Here is a 20,649-nt window from a genome sequence, read left to right on the forward strand (position 1 = left end):
TCTTTCTACCTTCTTCAAAGGTTTTTTTTAGTATCTGCTCCTCTTTCGCACAGCAGCATTCCTGGAGCTTTTGATTCTATGGGCTTGTCTACATGGCACAGCAAAGCACCCCAGAGGGGTGTGATTTGTAACATACCCTAACATGTTGCACTCTGATTGTCCTGTTAACACATTTTAGAATGTGCCAAGAGGGTCTACACAGGCCAATTAGAGCACTTTACAAATCACACCCCTCTAATGCACTTCGCCAGCAAGCCCTAAAACAGATGGTTTAAGATTAATCTGGATAAAATGGTTGTGTTGCTAATCAGCTTGGGGTAGCATTGTGAAGATAATAAATAATAAAATATTTTGCACATTCCTCTCTTCTTCCACAGACCTCAAAATGTTTTTGAAAGATGGGTAAGCATGATTATACCCAATCTGTAAATGGGAACATGGAAACAGAGAGCGGTTAAATGAATGCCAAATGGTTATATAGCAACTAAGTGGCAAAGCTGGGTATGGAACACAGGTATTCTGACTTTCAACCCTGTACACTCTCCCCTGCTAGAGCACATTTCCCTACAGTAGTGAGCTTGAATACATGTTGACTACATATTTGGAAAAATAAAGTCCCTTATCAGTCTGCCCCCGTGAAGGTATTTAATTACAGATCCATGCTCACCTACCTAATTACCTCATGGAGTTGTAAAGCTTGATTTGGCTGTATTTTTGTATATTCACTCAAAAGAAGCTGATGGTAAGAGACCCATGTAGTTTCACGAAATGGGTGATATGTTGTACTCCCTGCTGGGGAATCAGTCTCAGTGGCTTTAAGAATTTTAACTCCAGGAATTCTTGTTAGTTTCTGCTAGGAGCAGAGGTCTCAAGATCATGGCTCTGTTCTATTTTTTCCCCCTGCTACCTTAGCAAGTCAATGTAGCTGGGGTGCTGGATCAATTTGTATAGTGGAGGTGCTGAGAGCCATTGAACTAAACTAAACCCTGTACATGATATAAACCACTTCAAGCCAGGGGATGCGGTAGCACCCCTAGTTCCAGCACCTATGCAATGCAGAGTGCAGTGCTTCTGCTGGAAGACATTCACTATTGTGCCTTGTTGATTCTACAGGTGTGGGGCAGGAGACGGGGTTAAATTTAACAAGTAGAGAAAAAGGCACCAATAGAAAGAATATATTACTAATAAACAGGGGGCCTCTCATGTCTAGTGACCTGGGCAGAAGGTATAGTAGGCCAGGGGAGGCTTTGCCTCCCCTGGCGCAGCCGCGGCACCCAGACCTCCGGCTGCAGGGTTTGGCGGTGAAGTTTTTGTTTTAATATGCCCCATGCAAGTTCCAGGGTGGTTTAGGAGGCACATACCGCTTCCTCAGCCACCCCGGAACCTGCATGGGGCATATCAAAAGCGTCTTTTAGGTAACAGAAGCTTTTCCCCAGGGTGGGTTGGGTCTGGGGAGAGGAGGGGAGGCATGGCGTGGCTTTGGCCAGCCCGGGGCTCCTGGCGGGGCTGAGGACTTCGGCCAGCTAGGGCCGGGGGTGCTCTGGGCTGTGGCTAGCCCTGGCTTCACCAGCCAAGGGGGGGCGCTCCGGGGGGAGACTCCCGGTGGGGGGCAGGCTTGTGGATCTGCTGGAGGGGCGGCAGGGGGTCTCGGGGCTCCAGCTGTGGGGAGGGCGCGGGTGGAAGGGGTAGAGCCAGGGGCTAGCCTCCCCAAAGGGGGCTCTACCCACTGCCCATGCCTAGTGAGGAGAGAAGCCAATGGAGCAGCAATAATGGAAAAGACAAGCCCATATGTCATTCTTCTTCTTCCTCCTGGAATGGCAGCAGTTCCTCTGCATGACCACAGGATATTCCAGATTATACATGATTCAATGGCAGGGATGGGATGGCCTGGCAGAGCTGAGGAACAGTTACTCTAGAGATCACATGCTCCCCTTGGAAATCTATCTATGTCCCCATTGAGTTAAATCTGCTCCTTGTAGCATAAATTTGCAGTGTATGGTTTCTACTCCCAGCAAGAAGGTATAGGTGATAGCATGTATCAGCAGACAAAGAACCAATGTCATCCTGTCCATAGAGCCAGTCATGCTACCATAGGACTAGAGGGAGATCCGGACAATGTGCAAGGAGCTAGCAGACTGCATATAATGCCCCAGCATCTGTGGGGTTGGTGACAAGATTTCCCTTGAATCACTGGGTTCTACATAGTTAACAGGCACAGCCACTGCATTTTCCCTGCCAGCACTAATCCCAGCCTCTCTCCCTGAAGAGATGTGTCATGTTCTGTCCCCCGTCAGCCTGCTGCACTTTTTTCTCATATTTTGTACCTTTTCTGAGATTCTGTTATGCAAAGGAGAGATTCCAATTGTAAGAAGAAAAAATCCAATATTGTATAGATGTACTACAAATATCTACCAAATTCAGAGCCTGAATAATGAATATCTAGATATGTAAAGTAGGAAATGTTTATTTTTAAATATGTAACGCTTTTGTATCCAATCACATAGGTGTGCTGTAATGGCTATACATGCGTATATTCTGCGGGCTATAGCCTCTTTCCTTTGCGCTCCTTCACACACTACTATCTATGAACTAAAGTATTAAAAACAATTAATACAATTTAATAGAAACCAAAACATTTGCTTTACAGAAGAGACTGTCTCCACTTTAGTTTAAAATGTCTTGTTTCACTGATTTTTGTGTATGTAATATTTACTAAATCTTCAGTCAAATAACTTGCATCTCCAAAATAAAGCCAGTTTAGACTGTATATCCTTAAAATATGAAGAAACTCATTATACAGAAATACATAATCAAACACCTTAAAAGATTCTTATTACATGACCAAAAGCAGGCTATTTTGGAGCAGTTATCACATCGTGAATGCAAGTGAGAAGAAGCAGATCTTTTTTGTGTTTCAGTACATTGCCACCTACAGGAACACTTCTTGTATTGAACATGGTCTAAAATGATCCTGTGTCATAAAGACATTCCTGCTCTACACAAGTCATTAACCCCTAACTTCTGATAAGGATGCTTACAGCCCACCTGTGCTGTAGGGGATTTTATGGCTTGGTGGATGAAGTAATACGGATTCTCTTTTAGTATAATGATGCCAAATGATAGAGATACTTTTAGCAATAAATTTAGTCTTGTTTAAACCTGTGAAAATTGCATACTATACCATATAACCTCTTAAAGCATCTCAGTTCCTATATGTCATCTATAACATTGCTAACCTATAAAGCAGTATCCCTGACAGCAGGGAAACTCATTAATTTTTAAAAGCACTTCATCTAATTTAGTATTTTAACCTTTTATCTGACATGTTAAACTGAACAAATGTCTATTTAATTGAGCAATGAGGGCTGCAGGAGTACTGTACCAGACATGTAGCTTTACTAACACACTCATGCATTCAATGGCTTTATTCTTGATCATGCTGAGCATTATTATTGCTATGACTTTTAATTGTTTTGATTTTGAAAATCCTACTCAGTTTAAAAAAAATTATAATCCAGTCTGATGTCAGATCAATGGAATTATAGTATTAAACCCCTTGATTATGGCTTCCAGGATGTCTTATTCAACAATTATTTCCACTATCTACCATATATATTATAAGCATTTCTAAAATAACCTAGATTAAAGGAGAATCTGATTAGTTGACAGGCTTTGGACCATGGAATTAATTCAGCAGTAGACACATGTCAGGAACCATTAAGCATATTATTTTACCACTTAGCCATAGGCTTATGAAAACAAAGGAAAAAGTAGTAGGGAAAATTTGAATGAGATATATCCTTATTATTTTTAATATATCACTTTCTTGTTTATGTGCAGTGGAACTTATGTCAAAATTTAAAGGCAGCTTTTTGTTGGAGTCAGGGGATCAGTGTACAAATGAGGCTGAGAGCTGCCAGTCTTTTATCCCCATCCACCAGGACACATGCTTAAGTTCCCTGGTTGAGAAGGAAGAGAGGAGTTGTCAGTCCCTACCTGGGTCAAGAAGCAGATCCACAAGTCACTGCCTGGGACATAGACTAAAGAGGCTGATCTTAAGGTGTATCTTGTAGCTTGTGTTGTTTATAAGATTTAGTACCATACAAAATTCTGATTAAAAAGCTATCACTGCAAAAAATCAGTATACTTCGTATAAAATGAAGTCAAACTTAGTTAACTGATAGATCTCAAAGTAATTGTAAATAGAGAGTCATCATACTGTGGGGCATTTCTGATGGGATCCTACAGGAATCTGTTCTTGAACAAATGCAATATCAAAATCTTTATCAGTTATCCGTAAGGAAATAAAAAATCTTTACTGGTAGTTTGCCAGTGCTACTAACATTGGTAGAGTTAATTAGGACATATCTGTTCTACAGAGTGATCTTTCTAGATCACATGATCTAGGCTCATTGAAACAACATGTGCTTTAATACAGCTAACTGCAAGGTTGTTCATCCAGGAACCAAGAATGCAGGTCACACGTATAGGATGGGGACTGTATTTTGGAAATCAGAGACATAGGGGTCATGATGAATAACCAGCCAAATATGCACTACCTGTACGATGCAGTGGCTAACAAATAAAAATGTGATCCGTGGATGGATAAGCAGGGGAATATGAAGTAGAAATAGGGAAATATTATTACCACTATATACTGCATTTGTTCATAATAATCCCTTCTGGCCTTAAAATTTATTATGACTTGAACTTACCTATTAGATCTGCTCTTATAGATAAGATGTGTACCAGCTGCACGTACACAATCTTATGTGAACTTGGAGTGGGCGGTTTCAGTTTATACAACTGGACACTAATTTCCAAAAATGTTGTTAGGGAAATGAATTGAAGGCTTAAATGTGAGTATTTACTGTGGTTCTAGGATGAAGCTCTAAAGACACTGAATCCCTGTAGGATCCTAAACATTGTAGCTGCCCACAAGAAATCAGCAGCTTGCACTGAATCAGACTGACAAAACAGAGCCTTTGTAATGGAGAATGAAGGGTGCTTGCTACCTTGGAAAATGGCATGTTGACTTCAAAAGATCAAGATTGTTGTTTTTGGTCTTTATTGCGTGAATTCAATAAAACTCCTGTTCTGATGTTTACAACAGGGCATATTTCTAGCCCACTCATCCTCTTTTAGCACCTATTTAAAAATTCTTAACTTTTACAAGCAAACCTTGAAGGTTTTGTTTTGGTAGGAAGAATGTCAAGACCCAGGGAGTCAAAAATATGGCCACATAAGCAGCTGGCTATTAAATAAATTAAATGTTTTTTTAAAAGACAGACACAATTTTTAAGTAAAATAACTCGAATTTGGAGCAGTCTTTTTACAGCTAGTAGAAAAATCTCTGTTCAATTTCCAGTTGAAAAAAATCTTGAAATAACCTTCATCAATGTGCACATTTTACTGGACTTGGTATGCTGTAATAATTTTTACATTGTATTTTGATTTAAGAAGTGTCTGATACCATGAGCCAAGCACAGCTGTAAGGCTTAGTGGACCTATTTGATTTTTTCCCCCTTTTTTTGTTCATTTCACTTCACATAATATATACAGGGTTATCTTTTGAAGTGTGTATATATACAGGTCATGAAAAATTTATCTGACACGTTCTACACCAAGAACTATATGTGTTAACCAGAATGAAAAATACATGTGCTGCTGCACACCTTTACCCTCTACCCCACTTCCGAAAGCCATGCCCTTGTAATTTAAAGGGAAAGAATAGTTATATGCTGGACAGTGTAGTATATTCAGTTCTAGCACATGGTCAATCAGTGACCTAATACACATTTTGAAAGGTAATTTATTGAATCTCTTTTGTTTTTATAATCTTTCCTTTCCGGGCTTCACACCACTTTTTCTTTCTTTTCTGTAATAAATAATGGTTATTTGCAGTGTTGTTGTAGCCCTGTTGGTCCCAGGATATTGGAGAGACAAGGTGGGTGAGGTAATGTCTTTTTATTGAACTAGCTTCTGTTGGTGAAAGACACAATCATTCAAGCTTACACAAAGCTCTTGTTCAGGTCTGGGAAAGGCACTCAAATGTGTCACAAGAGTGGAACCGATACAATACAGGGGTGGAACCAATAAGGTGTTAACACATGTTGCAAGATGAAAACCACGTGTGATATGGTGGTCTTTGTCTTATCATTTCTGGTATAGAGTTCATTCAAAAGTGTAGTGATAGTTCTGTTTCACCCACATAGTTGTTATTGGGGCATTTAGTGCACCGGATGAGGTGCACCCCATGTTGTGATAGGCATATGTAGGACCCATGGATCTTGAAGGGCACGTTGGGGCACGTATTAATCATTGTAGCACTGAAGATATGTCTGCAGGTTTTGCATCTGTTGTTCTGATAGGGGAAGGAGCCTCTTTGAGTTGATGTGTCTTGGTCTGTAGGCAGCTTGCTTCTGACAGTGAGCTTAGAGAGGTTGGGGGGTTGTTTGAAGACCAGAAAAGGGGGTTCAGGAAAGACTTCTTGCAAGATGTGGTCTCCACTGAGTATGGGTTGAAACTGTTTAACGATACATATGGGTTCCAGCATGAGTGGTAGGTGACAATGAGGGGTGTATGGTCTTAGGGGTTTTTTTTCCCCCTTTTTTGAAGCAGGGTCTCTCATAGTATTTGGGTGACCCATTGCATATGCCAGGGTGGCCAAACTGTGGCTTGTGAGCCACATGCAGCTCTTTTACCGTTAAAGTGTGGCTTGCGAAGCCCCCTAAACCTCCCCCCCCCATTCTCCACTTACCAGATTGATGGGAGGGAGAGAGCTTGTGACCTCTACCATGCAGCAGGGTGGTCGGGTAGGGGCTTCTGCTCAGTGGGGAGCACGGGCCTTGGGGCTTCTGCCCAGCGTGGAGTGGGGGGGTCTCAGGGCTTCAGCTCTGTGGGGCACACCTGCTGGGGATCGGGGCTTCAGCAGGAGCAGGTATGAAACCCTAAGCCCTGTCAGGCGCCTCCCACGGGGCTGAAGCCAGAGTCCTGGCAAGTGTGCCCGAGCTCTCAAACTTCTGAAGATTGTTGTATGCAGCTCAGAGGGTCAGTAAATTTGGCCACTCCTGGCATATGCAATCTCCGTCTTCAGTGAAGTGTCTTTGTTTGGTGAAGGTAACTTTAAGTGTGTAACCCAGATTTTCTCCTCAGAGGATGTTCTGTGATGTCTGAGTGCCTGTCTGTAGATAACAGATTTCTTGATGTGTTTGGGGTGGTTACTAGATCTGTGAATGAAGTGATCCATAACTATATAGGTGTTAACTGCCCACTTCACATTGAATAGTTACTCCTTATCTGTTCCACCCACTATTTAGCTGTGACACTCTGAGTACATTTACCAGACCTGAAGAACAACTCTGTGAAGCTTGAAAGCTTGTATCTTTCATTTACAGAAGTTTAGTCAATAAGGCTGTGTTTACAACTAGCACTTTTGTCTATAAAATACACCCTGACTGACATAACGGTGTGGATTGCGCCATGTCAGTGGGAGACACTTTCCCACTGACATAGCTGTTGCTGCTCGTTGAAGGTGGTTTAATTATGCTGACGAGAGAGCTCTCTCCCATCTGCATAGAGCAGCTAGACAGGAGACCTTATAGACCATAGCTGCATCGGTGCAGATGTGCTGCTGTAAGGTCTCGAGTGTAGACATAGCCTAAAAAATACTACCTCACCCACTTTGTCTCTCTAATAAACAAAGATGTATTTTTTCTGCTGTTTTCAGGGCCTGTTTACTCTTTTTTTCCTTTCTCTTCACTGTGTTCTCTGCATCCCCTTATATCTTATCTCCTTCTTCTCCCCAAAAATCTCTCTTCTTTTCTTCTTTCCTCATGTCTCCCATCAGTCTCTCTCTCTCCCATCCTCATAACCCAAACACACACCTGCATCAACTCTCTCAACCACCCCCTTAGAAATACATAAGGGTTGGAAATGTATCAGACGTCTAAAACTCAGAGGACTAAACCTACTAGTTAAGACTGATAAAAGAGTAGGGAGATCCACCATCCAGGAGCAACATTTAAGTAAAAAGCCAATCTCCACCACTTCCCAGTTGCTGGAATTCCTACCTAAGACTCCATGGGTTCTGAAAGGGAGACGTCTCTGTTTGCCTCCTCCCTCCCACACAAGAGCCTTCTGGCTGCAGCCAAGGTGGGATGTTTCTGCTAGTCCTGACTGCTGCAGTTGTGGGGGGCATTTCTATTATTTTTCTCTTGGCTCCTGGAAGGAGCGTCTCCAGTATTCAACCTCTCCCGCAGCCTCTCTATTTGTTCCTTCCCCACTCTGAACTCTAGGGTACAGATGTGGGAACCTGCATGAAAACCACTTAAACTTATTCTTACCAGCTTAGGTTAAAGGCTTCCACCACTAAAGTGTTACACAAAGAACAGGGGAAGTGCCCACTTGGAAATGTCTCCCTTCCAAAATCCCCCCAAGTACTACACCCCCTTTCCTGGGGAAGGCTTGATAAAAATCCTCACCAATTTGCATAGGTGAACACAGACCCAAACCCTTGGATCTTAAGAACAATGAAAAGCAATCAGGTTCTTAAAAGAAGAATTTTAATTAAAGAAAAAGTAAAAGAATCACCTCTGTAAAATCAGGATGGTAAATATCTTGCAGGGTAATCAGATTCAAAACACAGAGAATCCCTCTAGGCAAAACCTTAAGTTACAAAAAGATACAAAAACAGGAATATACATTCCATTCAGCACAACTTATTTTATCAGCCATTTAAACAGAATCTAACGCATGTCTACCTAGATTGCTTACTGACTTTTTACAGGAGTTCTGACCTGCATTCCTGCTCTGGTCCCAGCAAAAGCATCACACAGACAGAGAGAACCCTTTGTTCCCCCGCCCCGCAGCTTTGAAAATATCTTGTCTCCTCATTGGTCATTTTGGTCAGGTGCCAGCAAGGTTATCTTAGCTTCTTAACCCTTTACAGGTGAAAGGGTTTTTCCTCTGGCCAGGAGGGATTTAAAGGTGTTTACCCTTCCCTTTATATTTATGACAGTACTCCTCCACTGTGAAAAGCTCAGTGTCAGCCTCTGTAGCAACAGAATGAAATTTACCTGACCTGATTCTTCCCAATTTCACTGCTACCAGTTGGGTTCCCATTATCAGTAGTGAAAACTGGCAATATACTGGTCAGTTTTCTTTCTCCTGCAACTTGTGAAACCTCTGACTAGCAGCAGACATATTGTGTAGTTCTCTGTCTGAAAATTAAGGAAGACAGCAGTACTTACATTCAGTTCATATTTGGAAAGTTATCTTTGCAACTGTAAGGGGTAGAAATTTGAGTTTGTTGGGGTTTTGTTTTGTTTTGTTTTTTAAACAAAAGCTTGGATTCTGCTGAAATGAAGGCGCTTACCTGGGAAAGCTTTCTACTTACCACAGACTTTTCAAGCACTGTATATATAGCTGTGGTTTTTTTATTCTCATGTTAATCTCTAATTCTGACATCTGTCCCCCTGAAGAAAATATATGAAAGGCATTTCTGTGAGTTTGACACTCTTGGGGAAGTGAAATATGAACTTTCTATGTGACTCTGTTCTGGAGAGAGAGAGCCAAGAAAGTAGCAGGAAAATCTTTCAAAAGTATATAAGGACATTTTTAAACCCCCATGCTTCTGAAATTCTTTGTGCCCACATTTTTCAGAAAAGTGATACTGTGTAACAAGTTGAAATGTCTGGGGGATTGGTTTTGGTGAAGTTGGGAGTGGGTTAAAAATTGGGTTTATATTTGGAAGCTAGTTTCAACCTTAATTAGGGAAGGACTGGCAATCCTCCTTAATAATAAAAATAAGAATATCAGTTCTGTGTGGGATAGATGTATAGCTTAGTTCTAAACCAAGGGAGAAGTTGAGAGGCATGATTATTTGTTGACTGACAACAGCATGGTTAACATTTCTATAAATCTGAAAAATTTACTATATCTCAGTAAGAGGCAGCTTGTTTACAGAGCCCAAAAGGGGTGCCATGGCCTTTTAAAAATTCTTTTCATTAAGTAGCATATTTGTCATGAACCTGGGTGGCTGCTATTATGTTCTTTAACTAAAAGTATTTTTAGTAAAACTTATATTAATCAACAGCTCCTGAAGCTAAAAAATATGCAAGCTTATTGCTGTTTGAGTAGAACAAAGGTAAAGTGTGAGAAAGTTTTGGAAACTTCCATAGAGACAAAAAGTAAATCCAAAGTGAAAAAGATTTTTCTAATAACTCAGTTGGATACTAAAGCTTTGCCAGCTTTCAGGGGAGCCTCCTGCCTTCAAGTTTTAGTCCATGAAGAAAGTAAGATTGACATCTCCTTTATATAAAACAGTGGGTTCAGGAGACAGACAAGCAGAGTGAGGGAAATATGCAGAAATTGGAAAAGATTTTTCTTTAATCTTTTGGAGAATTCAGATGTTCGTGATGTTTGATATTATTAATGCAAAAAGTATGTACAATTTTTTACCATTTCCCTATAAAGTAACGAATAATGACTCTTAATCTTGTGAGGCTACTAGTACTATGTCATATATGTTATTGTAATTGTCACTATAGTTTTTGGAAAAATATGTTCATATCCACCATTTCAATATTTCAGATGGAAATTGACACAGCACTGAGTGATTTGGAGGCAGCTGATTTTGCAGAGCTGGTAAGGAGCATGTTTTTATAGAGCAGGCGCTTTGTGCTGTTCACATTCAGTAGTTTGAAGAAATCTTGGATCAAAGCCCATAAGTTTTCCTAACCAACTGAAAGTCAAAGCAAGCTATGTCACAATGGTGTAACAGTCATCCATATTTTTTCTTGATTTGTAGTAAAAGTTTAAAGAACTTTCCTTTTTTCATGAATTTCTTTTTGCAGTTACACCAGTAACTATAGGGACACTGAGTAGAAACTAGATCTGATATAATTGCAAGCTTGACTGATGCTTAGCTCAGCTAAAAAGCCACTCTTTGCTGTAACAGGGATATTTTCTTTTTCAATTAATAGTAAAAATCACCTTTTTCTCTTTCTTTCAAGTAGTTATGGATAGTCCTTAAAATTGCTGTACAGCATTAAGAACAAAACTCACCAATCATAAGAAAGCAACTAAAAGTCTCAGTAACAGAAAGTCTAGAAGGCTATGTGGTGCAATATAAGACATTGTTCTTACCACATTTGTGTTAACACTTAATGATGTAAGCCTAATACTTGTTAGAGAATGATGATATAATATATCATTGGCATAAAATTGTGTGACTGTGTGTGTACAGAACTGGCTGCTTTTCTCTACACAGTACAATTATACACATTCACAGTTTTCAATAAGTTTTATCTTGGAACAAACTTGAAAGAAGCAAGTCATTCAAGCATCATTTTTTGTATATTTCCTTTACTACATATCAAATGGTGAGAGGTAAATATGTTTATACTTTTGAAAGTTTTCTCCTCAGTATGAAAGTCCCTCTTTAAATTCTTGCTTCAGAAGAAACTTTTTTAAAAATGAAGTCATAGCTGGATCTGTTATGCACACATGTAAAGAAAATATTATTGAATATATATAATACTGAACATTTTGGGGTTTATGTCTTTTTTTTTTTTTAACTAATAAAATGTCCGGGCCTATAAATCCAAGGCAGATGGATGTCTATAGTCTCACTTCTTGTTAAACTTTACTGTTTGTGTCTAATAGGAACCAAGCCATTTGTTTCTTAAATAAAATCATTTCCTAGTGATTATTGAAAATTATATTTATAAATACTGTTTTATTGAGCAGAGCTATATGTATCCACTACATTTAAAATTAAAGCTGCCCAGTTGAGATCTGTGTTGTGATTGTGAGAGCATTTGTCAATTAAATTAAAAGGTGAATGGAACGAGTTAATGTTGGGTAACGTATTTCCGGGTACTGTGAAAAAGGACTGGTATGTCTTCCTAGATTTGCTATATGAGGTCCCTCTGGTGGCAAGAGCTATGCAACAGCTAGCTGGCTGTTATGACCTGTGAAACTTAGAGAACCCTATAAAAAAGCCATCTGCTTTACAGATAGATTAGAACTGAGTAGTAAATCTGAGTACCTATTATGCTGTGCTGGAAATAACTATAAAAATGACTCTGCAGTGACTTGAAAACCAACAATAAAGTCTAAGTGTCATATTTTATTTAGCTGTTTGTTCTAACTTCACCTCTCTGATGCTCAGCTGCTAATAAATTAATATTTAAAGAAGGCACTCTGAAAAATTGAAGTATTAAATAACACTGACTGTTATTTATTGAAATTAGTTTCACTTGCCTTCACTCAGTCATGTAACAATCAGGAGTTATAAATGTACTATATTTTTGTTTGCAGTCTGAAGATTACTATGACATGAGACGGTTATATATGATTCTGGGATCTTGTCTCTTCTATAAGGTGAGACCGTTTGAGTACAGCATGGAGTTTTGAAAAATGCACCAAGCAGAAACATAAGCCAAGCATGAATTGACACTTGCCTGAGCTTGACAAATATGAACAATGTGTGGTCATTTTGTCTGTTTAACAGACATAATTGAACTCAAAGAATAGAACAAAACCATTTACTTCACAGACGCAAATAAAATATTTAAAGTCTTAAAACAATTCTTACTGTATGATATGTAGCACTAAAATATCTTTATGAAACCAGTAACAACAACAATCTTGCAAAATGTGGTGTGTGAAGAGATGAATGAAGAGGTACAGGAGTCAGTGATGAATTACCACATTAATTGATAAGAGAATTACTGTGTGGTATTCTGATACCATTGTTCTTTGCCCATCCCTGTCTCTAACTGAAGGCCTCTGGTTGTAACTGTTATCCAGATAGATAAGACTTGAGAAACTGAATCAATAACTTTCTTTCAGCTTGGCCTCTGGTATTTGTAAACATGTTATTTATTGAGCATTGTCAGTATATTCAGAACCATACAAAACAAAAAGTAAATTACAACTCCTACTCTACAGAGCTTATGTTCTAAGGTCTCAGTCATCCAATCCTTACTTATGCAGGTAGTCCCATGGATTAAGTCTACTTGCATGACTAAAGTACAAGGCTAAGGCCTGTCTACACTGAGACTGGTGTGACAGTGCAATACCAGCAAAATGCTAGCAATAATGGAAACTCTAGTGCAGACCATCCATTGGCATTTTTACCATCATGTCATCCAGACCTGCTCTAGAAAAACTCATGCAGCTGGTCTCCTGTGTGCGTGTTTTTTAATGTAATCTGGAAAATCAAAAGAGGTACAGAAAGGGCAGTGTTAGCAGAAGACTTCGCCTGCCAACAAATCTCAGTTCTGTTTTGGGTGAAAAGCTAGTGACCATTCAAACACCAGTCCAATCTTATGAGGTGATAGGCACCTAGGAGTTTTGATATTCAGTACCTTGCAGGAAGTGCTCAGTAGCTAGCAGAATAAAGCCTTCAGGCGGCAATACTTTTAAGCTGTTGTTCTAAAGGGAAATATAGCAGGACTTAATTAATACTATGTAATTTTTATGATGTACAGTTATGAGGGTCATATTTTAAATCCTTGTTTTGGTATATTCAGTTCTTGTCCTTGTCTGGGAAACATATTAATTTCAGTCAAAGAGCTAGTGTTTTGTGGTAGTTACACAGGGGACTGGGAATTAAAACTCTTTGGTTCATTACTGATTCTGCAACTAGGTGTTTGGCAAGCCACTTCACTTCTGTATGCCTCAGTTTTACACCTCTGTAAAACTGGAATAATAATTTACAGGAGTGTTGCTTATTTGTTGGTTTGTTCTTGTTTTATCACAGCACCTAAAAACCCCAGTCATGGACCAGGATCCCATTGTGCGAGGTACTATACACACACAATATAAAAAGATAGTCCCCACTGCCTGCCCCAAAGAGCTCATGATTTTAATATGTAAAACACTGAGATCTTTAGATTAAAAGACACTATATAGTGAAAAGTATTGTTATTTTTATTGAATGTGCATTCTTTTTTGTGATTTAATTAAGGGCTATTTGATTGGCAATCACTTACCAAAGGAGGATCTTATTGATATAGCTTTATATAGTCGACACTATTGCCTGTTACCCTTGGCAGCAGAACAGAGGATTGGTCAGTTAGTGATATGGCGAGAAGTATTTCCACACCATCACCTCCAACCAAGTGAAGCTTCAGGTGTTACAGGATACAGGGAGCCTGAAGCAAGATACTTTTTACTAATAGTTGGTTTGGTAAGTTACAATTTCCAGAGCACCCATGGTTTGATTGTCTGTTCTGCTGTTGCCTTTACATTGTAAAATGTTATTACATATTTCCAGTACTAAGCATACACTGATTTCATCATTTAAAAAGCATCCTTATTGCAGCTGTGAATTGGTGTAGAATTTTTCAGCTGGGGAATACAATTATTATTAATATTCATAAAGCTTATAAAATTAAGCATAAATAAAATTGTCATGGTTATGATGCTCTTTTGTTCACTTAAGTTGAAATTTTTACTTTTATAATCTGATGTTTTTCAGATACTTCATCCATTTTGGGCGGAAATTATTTTAAAAATAACCAGCAAATAACTATTTAGAGGCAGTTTCTCATATGCACAGTAACTTAATTTTCATAACTTGTGATTAAATAAACATTCATTTGCATGAGGATTGTAATAGGGGGGAAAAAAAAGCCCTAAGGAATGATTTTGACATAAAGTGGCTCTTGTTGGAGGGCAGGGGACCTGTCCAGTTTTGCAAATCTTTGTAATTTGCTGAGATACCATATTAGATTTGATAAGGAGTGTAATATAGAATGGATTCTACAGTATGCAGTATTTTAAATCAAAGATTAATTTTTTATACCCATTTGTTTTACAGAGACACTTTATGCTGTGTGTTTTGCTGGAGACAGGGGGCTGCACTTCCAAAGCCATTGGGAATCCAGGACCAGATTGTATATACGTTGATCAGATCAAAGCAACTATACTTCAGTTGGAAGGCATAGATTCTAGCATAGAGGAAAGATTAGAATCTCCTTCCATACCATGTCTATCTTGTGCTGACTGGTTCCTTCCTGCATCACGTGACAAACTGGAAAGCTTTACAACCCCACCCATCCTTAGTAAACTGCAAAATACTTCCAAATCCGCAACCTCTACAACAAGCAAGAGAACACTCTTCACTGACTCCTCCTTAAGGACACGTAAGCCCAGTCCCTCAAGGAGCAGTGGAGGATCTGACAATGGCAGTGAAGGTCCTGAAGAAGGTGGAGGCCTTAACCCACTTGCTACACTAGATCAGGTCCGAAAGCACGAACGAAAAGAATCCCAAGGTTTTGGCGGGTCTGACGGAAGTGGTAGCTTGTTCAAGGTATTATTGTTATTACAATGTATTATGTATTAAACTGTTTAACTTTTGAAGGTAGGTACAGCCAACGGAATGTTCAGAAATTAACCAATGCTATTCTGGATGTTTGCCTCTTTATGGTAAATGTTTTAATAAATGTGAGACAGACTGATATTCACTGAGGAAAAAAACGTTATTAATAAGGCTTTTTCTATACTGGAACCTGAATCACAAAACTTTTGTCATTCAGGGGTGTGAAAAAAAACATACACACACACCCCGAATGACAAAAGTTTTGCCGATTAAAAGCACCAGTGTGAACAGCGCTTTATCAGGAGGAGAGCTGTCCTGCCGACAAAGCTACCGCCGCTCATTGGAGATGGAAGTATTTTGTAGGTGGGAGAGCTCTCTCCTGCTGACAAACAGCAGCTACACTGCGTGCCTTTTAACGGCATGGCTATAGTGGCAGAGCTGTGTCACTAAAAGGTGCATAGTGTAGACATAGCCTAAAAAATGTACGGTAAGGTTGCGGATTCTAGTTGCATTCTGTGACCGTGGGGACAGCTATGAAAAAATGAACACAAACTGACGCATTTCACTCATTCATGGGGAATTATTTTTCTGTATAAATGGAAACAGAATAATTCTTTATATTTTTTATAAATTATGCTTGATTACTTTAAAGTTAGTATAGTGCTATAATTATGTATTTATTTGTTTTGGATTTATATAATGCAACTCCTGGTGCTTAAGAAGTCAGTGTTGGTTTTCCTGAGTTTCATTAGGATAGTTTCAGTTCTTAACTAAAACTAGAACTAAAATTATCAATGAGACTACTCAGATGTTTAAAGTTAGGCAGCCGCTTAAGCACCTTGCTTAATTGGGGGCTTAAGGGCCTGATCCAAAGCATGCTGAAGTCAGTTGAAAGACTCTCCTTGACTTCAGTGAGCTTTGGATTAGGACCACAATTAGCACCTGTTTCTTTCATCTGGCTCATCATCTCTTCTAAATATTTGGCCTTCTGATGACTAAATTGGGCACAGCTGTGTTGAAAACTACAAAAGTAATTGGAGAATTTTTCCAAAGATTATAAAAGCATAAGCAATATTGACCAAGGAAACTTGTTATACATTGAACAAATGCTACCAATTGGTTTTAGGCTGAAATATACTTTACCCTATAAAGTACATTCTACAAATTGCTGAAACTATTTAATTTTTTTTAATATTTCCATTTTAAATAAATGATATCATTGGCTGGATTTTGGTCCTTGATTAAATGTCCTTATTATGTTAGTTTACTGTGCCATTTTTTTTTTAGGTCACTAAAAAGAAACATACCCTTCCAAATCCTTTTCATTTAGGAAACCTGAAAAAGAATCTTTCAGAGAAAGATATGGAACTCTATAATGCTGTCAAGTAAGAGATTATCGGTTTTATTAAATATTTTATTCTTCAGATCACATTCACCATTTTTGTCCAAAGACATATGCAAATCACCAAAGGTTCTATGTAAGGCTACAATTTTGTCATGGATATTTTTAGTAAAAGTCATGGACAGGTCATGGGCAATGACCAAAAATTCACAGAAGCTGTGACCTATCCCTGACTTTTACTGAAAACAGTAAAATGGGGAGAAAAATGACAAAATGGGGAGAAAGGAGGGTCCAGCACTCTGCCCCACTGCATGCAGTGGCAGGGAGTTGAGAGGGACCCCTGACCGCAAGTCTAGGACCTGCGAGGGATCCCCTGCCGCCCAGCAGGGCTGGGAGCTGGGGAAAGGGTCCCCTCACCGCCTGCAATGACTGGGAACTGTGAATCTCCTGCCACCAGTAGGGCTGGGATCTGCAAGGTCCCTGCTGCTGCTGCCAGCTGGGAAGGTCTCGGGGATCCTCCACTGCCCTGCAGGGCTGGGAGCTGGGGGGTGGGGGGCGGGCACCACAGTGGCTTGGAGCTATGGAGGTCCTCTGCTGCTGTGGCGGCCGGGCTGCTGCAGAGCCCCAATGTCATGGAGATTGCAGAAAGTCACAGAATCTATGACTTCCGCGACCTCTGTGACATATTCGTAGACGTAGAGGACACACAGTCACTGTGGTCAAGCAGGAGAACAGTTGCAGTAAGAGCCAAGGTTTGGGGGTTTTTTTTACATTACTGTGTAACCAGTTTTCCTTACTTCCTACAATATATCTAAATATGCTTAGTGATGAACACTACCTCTCCCATAATGCATTATTCTGAACCCCACACATAGAGGGATAAGACACTAGGAATGTATTTTAACTAGGCTGCAACTTTATTAACATTTCTGAGAAATTACCTGGCAATAACTTATCTAGTGCTGGTTGTTCTTCCTTCTGTAATTCCTGCCATCTGGGGGAAGGCTGCCCTAACCACTTCCTTCCACACCTTTACACTGGTCCCAACACCACTGCTGTGACCCCACTTCCCTTGCCTCATCTGAGGGTTAAGGGTATGGGGGGAGAGGTGTTGGCCCCTACCAGACATTATGCGCTGCAGCCCAGCTCCCTACCTTCTTTAGGTGATACCCTCCCCTAATCCTGCTACACCCTTCAATCCAGCCACTGAGCTAGGAAGCTCCCCTTCTCCCTCCACACTCTTGCTCCTCAAACTGACGAGGAAATGGAGTTCTCACTAGAGGGGGACAATCCTTAAAGAGACCTCAAGGTTTTCTTTTCCCTGCTGGCCCAGACAAAGCCTCCCCACCTCTGAAGCTGCAGAAGTGAGGAGGGCATTCTTATTGTGAGGGATTTTGGAGTCAACTAATCAAGTTGTCACACTAGAGGAATGTTTCAAAATTAATAGTGGGCTACTTATTGTATGCCGGTATGGCACAGTTTCTCAAAAAAAATCAAGCCTGTGGAACAAACAAGCCTGAGTTCACACAAATTACTGGGCTCAATGTTACTGGATTAAATTAAATGACCTGTGATATGCAGGAGACCAGACTAGTGTCCCCTCTGGCCTTAAACTCTGTGAATCTCTGAATTTTTGTGTATTTCATCACAACCCTCCCCAGTTTTCAAAGCAGTGCAGGGGATTTAGCCACACCTCTTACATTAATTTTTTACAGTCTGAATACTAGCCTTTGTTAGAGTGAATTTCACCTCTGTGCAGAGGCCAAGCACAATGCCAGTATCCCACTTAAATCTCACATCAACCCTCAAAAATAAACCTTAAGTGGTGCACTGGCTTTGTGCTGGCCTTTTCCACAGAGACTAATTTCTCCTGTGATGATTATTCCATCCCATGGGTGAGTCCAAACTGCAGGTAGCATCTCTCTTCTGCCACTCTAGTTAAGAAGGTCCATCAGTAAAATGTAAAATTGCAAGGAAGTGTGTACATTCCATTTACTCATCTTCCAATGATTTTTTAATCCATGCTATATCATTAGTGTTATGCTTTTGGCCTAAGAGTGTCCTGGTGAAAAGGGGAGATCAGGAAAATGTAGTCTTTAAAAAACAAAAAAGTCATAAGTGATGTTTTGCATCTAAAATAATCTTCAATTTTAATGTAAATATGAAACAGTATGTTTAACACAATATTTTCAATTTTGTGTCTGTGCTTAGAGAATTTGACCAAGTGTATTTAATAATTTAAATTGTGTGTGTACTTTTACTAATTAACAATGTAACTATAACTGAATCTCTGCATCATATTCCCTGTTGGCATAAATCAATGTAGCTCTTATTCATGTTTAGTGGACTTACATCAGTTTATGTCAACTGAAGATCTGGCCTTCTGTCTGGAAATCCAGCCTCAGCCTCTGGGTTTTGGAGGGTTTTTTTAATCTTATTTTATTTTTTCCATTAAGGCACTTCCTGATGACTCTCTTGAGGAGTTAGAAGTTCTGACTGACAGGGGAACTATTACATTTTTCCTTTGTAACCACTGTCTTGTCTCTTAACTCCTATTCTGTTAGTCTCCTGTGTTACCTCAGGCTTAATATAACCGCTGTCAACAGATTATTTTCAAATGTTACCATCCTATCCACCCACCTCCCTCATTCATTTTCACTTGTTCTTGGAAACCTCCTGGCTGTTTGCAACATTCTATTCATCTCCTTTATTCTGTATGACTAAAAAAACCACTGTAACATCAAATGTACACATTTATATATAAATATTATTTTATATAAACATATCACACTCAGTTTCTTTTAATTAAGATGGTTGGATATATACTAGTAACTCACTGTTTTCAGTCGATAAAGTATGACAAGGAAAGTATGACTAGTCCTTATGGTCTCGCTTACCAAAACTGAAACTTGTATATGAAAGTAAAATTGGTGCTAGCCCAGAGTATTAGTGGGGAAAATACTTAATGGAAAATAACATTAGAAGTGATATTAGAGACTAACATTAGAAGTGCAGTTGTCTTCAAGCTTTAAAAACAGAACAAGAACAGTAGTGTGGTTTAAAGAACAGCTATGTTCTTTATAACCCACAGCACAGAGGTGACTTTGTGACTAATATGTCCTTCTTAAACGTCTTTTCTATTTTGAGTGAGCTACTTATTTATGCTTTCTTTTTTGTTTTGGATAATACTACCTCTTTGGAGTAGGGCAGTAACCCCCAGTTTACCTCCATGATCACTGTTTTTTTTAACTAATCAGTGTTAACAATTTTAATTAGAAGGAAATGTATCTTGTGTAGAAATAGGAAAATCTTGACAATGTCTGTTTCCATTCTCATACCATGTTACCACCAGCAGAAAGCAATCAAGTGTAAGAGAGTGTGTTGTCTAGACAAGGTTTAATTCAAAATCACTTATTCTAATTTTTGAAGGTTGACGTCTGGTCCTGAGAACACCCTCTTCCACTATATTTCTTTAGAAACAATGCAAGGAATCTTTATTACTCCAACGCATAAAGAAGTACAACAGCTTAGTGGCTCCATCCACCCTCAGCTAATCAAGAATTTTCATCGTTGCTGTCTTTCAATTCGCTCCATTTTCCAGCAGGCTGTGATGAAAGAAGTAAGAAACTTTGTCTTCCTAACAGAATTGTTTTCTTCTACTTTTTTCTTTACTTAATCTGCTACTTAATATTTTCAAGACTACTATCACGTCAGCATTTAAATAGTCCCCCAGTAGAAGATTCTTTATGAGCTTTCTCTTTAATTTACTAAGTGTTTTACTTATATGGGCAGACTGTCCAACCAATCATGCATATCAAAAGGGCTTCACCTCCGCAAGACAGTGCTCTGAGAATCAGAGAATTAGATTGCTCTGTGGGATGTGGTGTTATGACTCCTGTACTGTCCATAATTTAGCAAAGAGTTTCACAGAAGGCCTCTAGGAGAGAATGGCAAGAGAGGAACTAAAATCATT

The 20,649-nt window shown here is 39.4% G+C and overlaps 1 protein-coding gene across 4 annotated transcripts in view; it reads left to right on the forward strand.

The window, feature by feature from the left end:
* INTU (inturned planar cell polarity protein) overlaps positions 1–20,649 on the forward strand; it is a 109,780-nt gene that overhangs the window by 77,914 nt on the left and 11,217 nt on the right. For 3 of the 4 annotated variants that reach the window (XM_037897172.2, XM_027821611.3, XM_043545544.1), the window contains exons 9-14: positions 10,594–10,647; positions 12,325–12,387; positions 13,979–14,200; positions 14,834–15,325; positions 16,622–16,719; positions 20,106–20,295. In XM_037897172.2, coding sequence (XP_037753100.1) covers positions 10,594–10,647; positions 12,325–12,387; positions 13,979–14,200; positions 14,834–15,325; positions 16,622–16,719; positions 20,106–20,295 — 1,119 coding nt within the window. The remainder of the gene's footprint in view (positions 1–10,593; positions 10,648–12,324; positions 12,388–13,978; positions 14,201–14,833; positions 15,326–16,621; positions 16,720–20,105; positions 20,296–20,649) is intronic. The other variant, XM_037897174.2, reaches the window with a different exon arrangement.

The sequence above is a fragment of the Chelonia mydas genome, chromosome 4, assembly GCF_015237465.2.
Source record: "Chelonia mydas isolate rCheMyd1 chromosome 4, rCheMyd1.pri.v2, whole genome shotgun sequence".
In the NCBI taxonomy this organism is placed as follows: Eukaryota; Metazoa; Chordata; order Testudines; family Cheloniidae; genus Chelonia; species Chelonia mydas.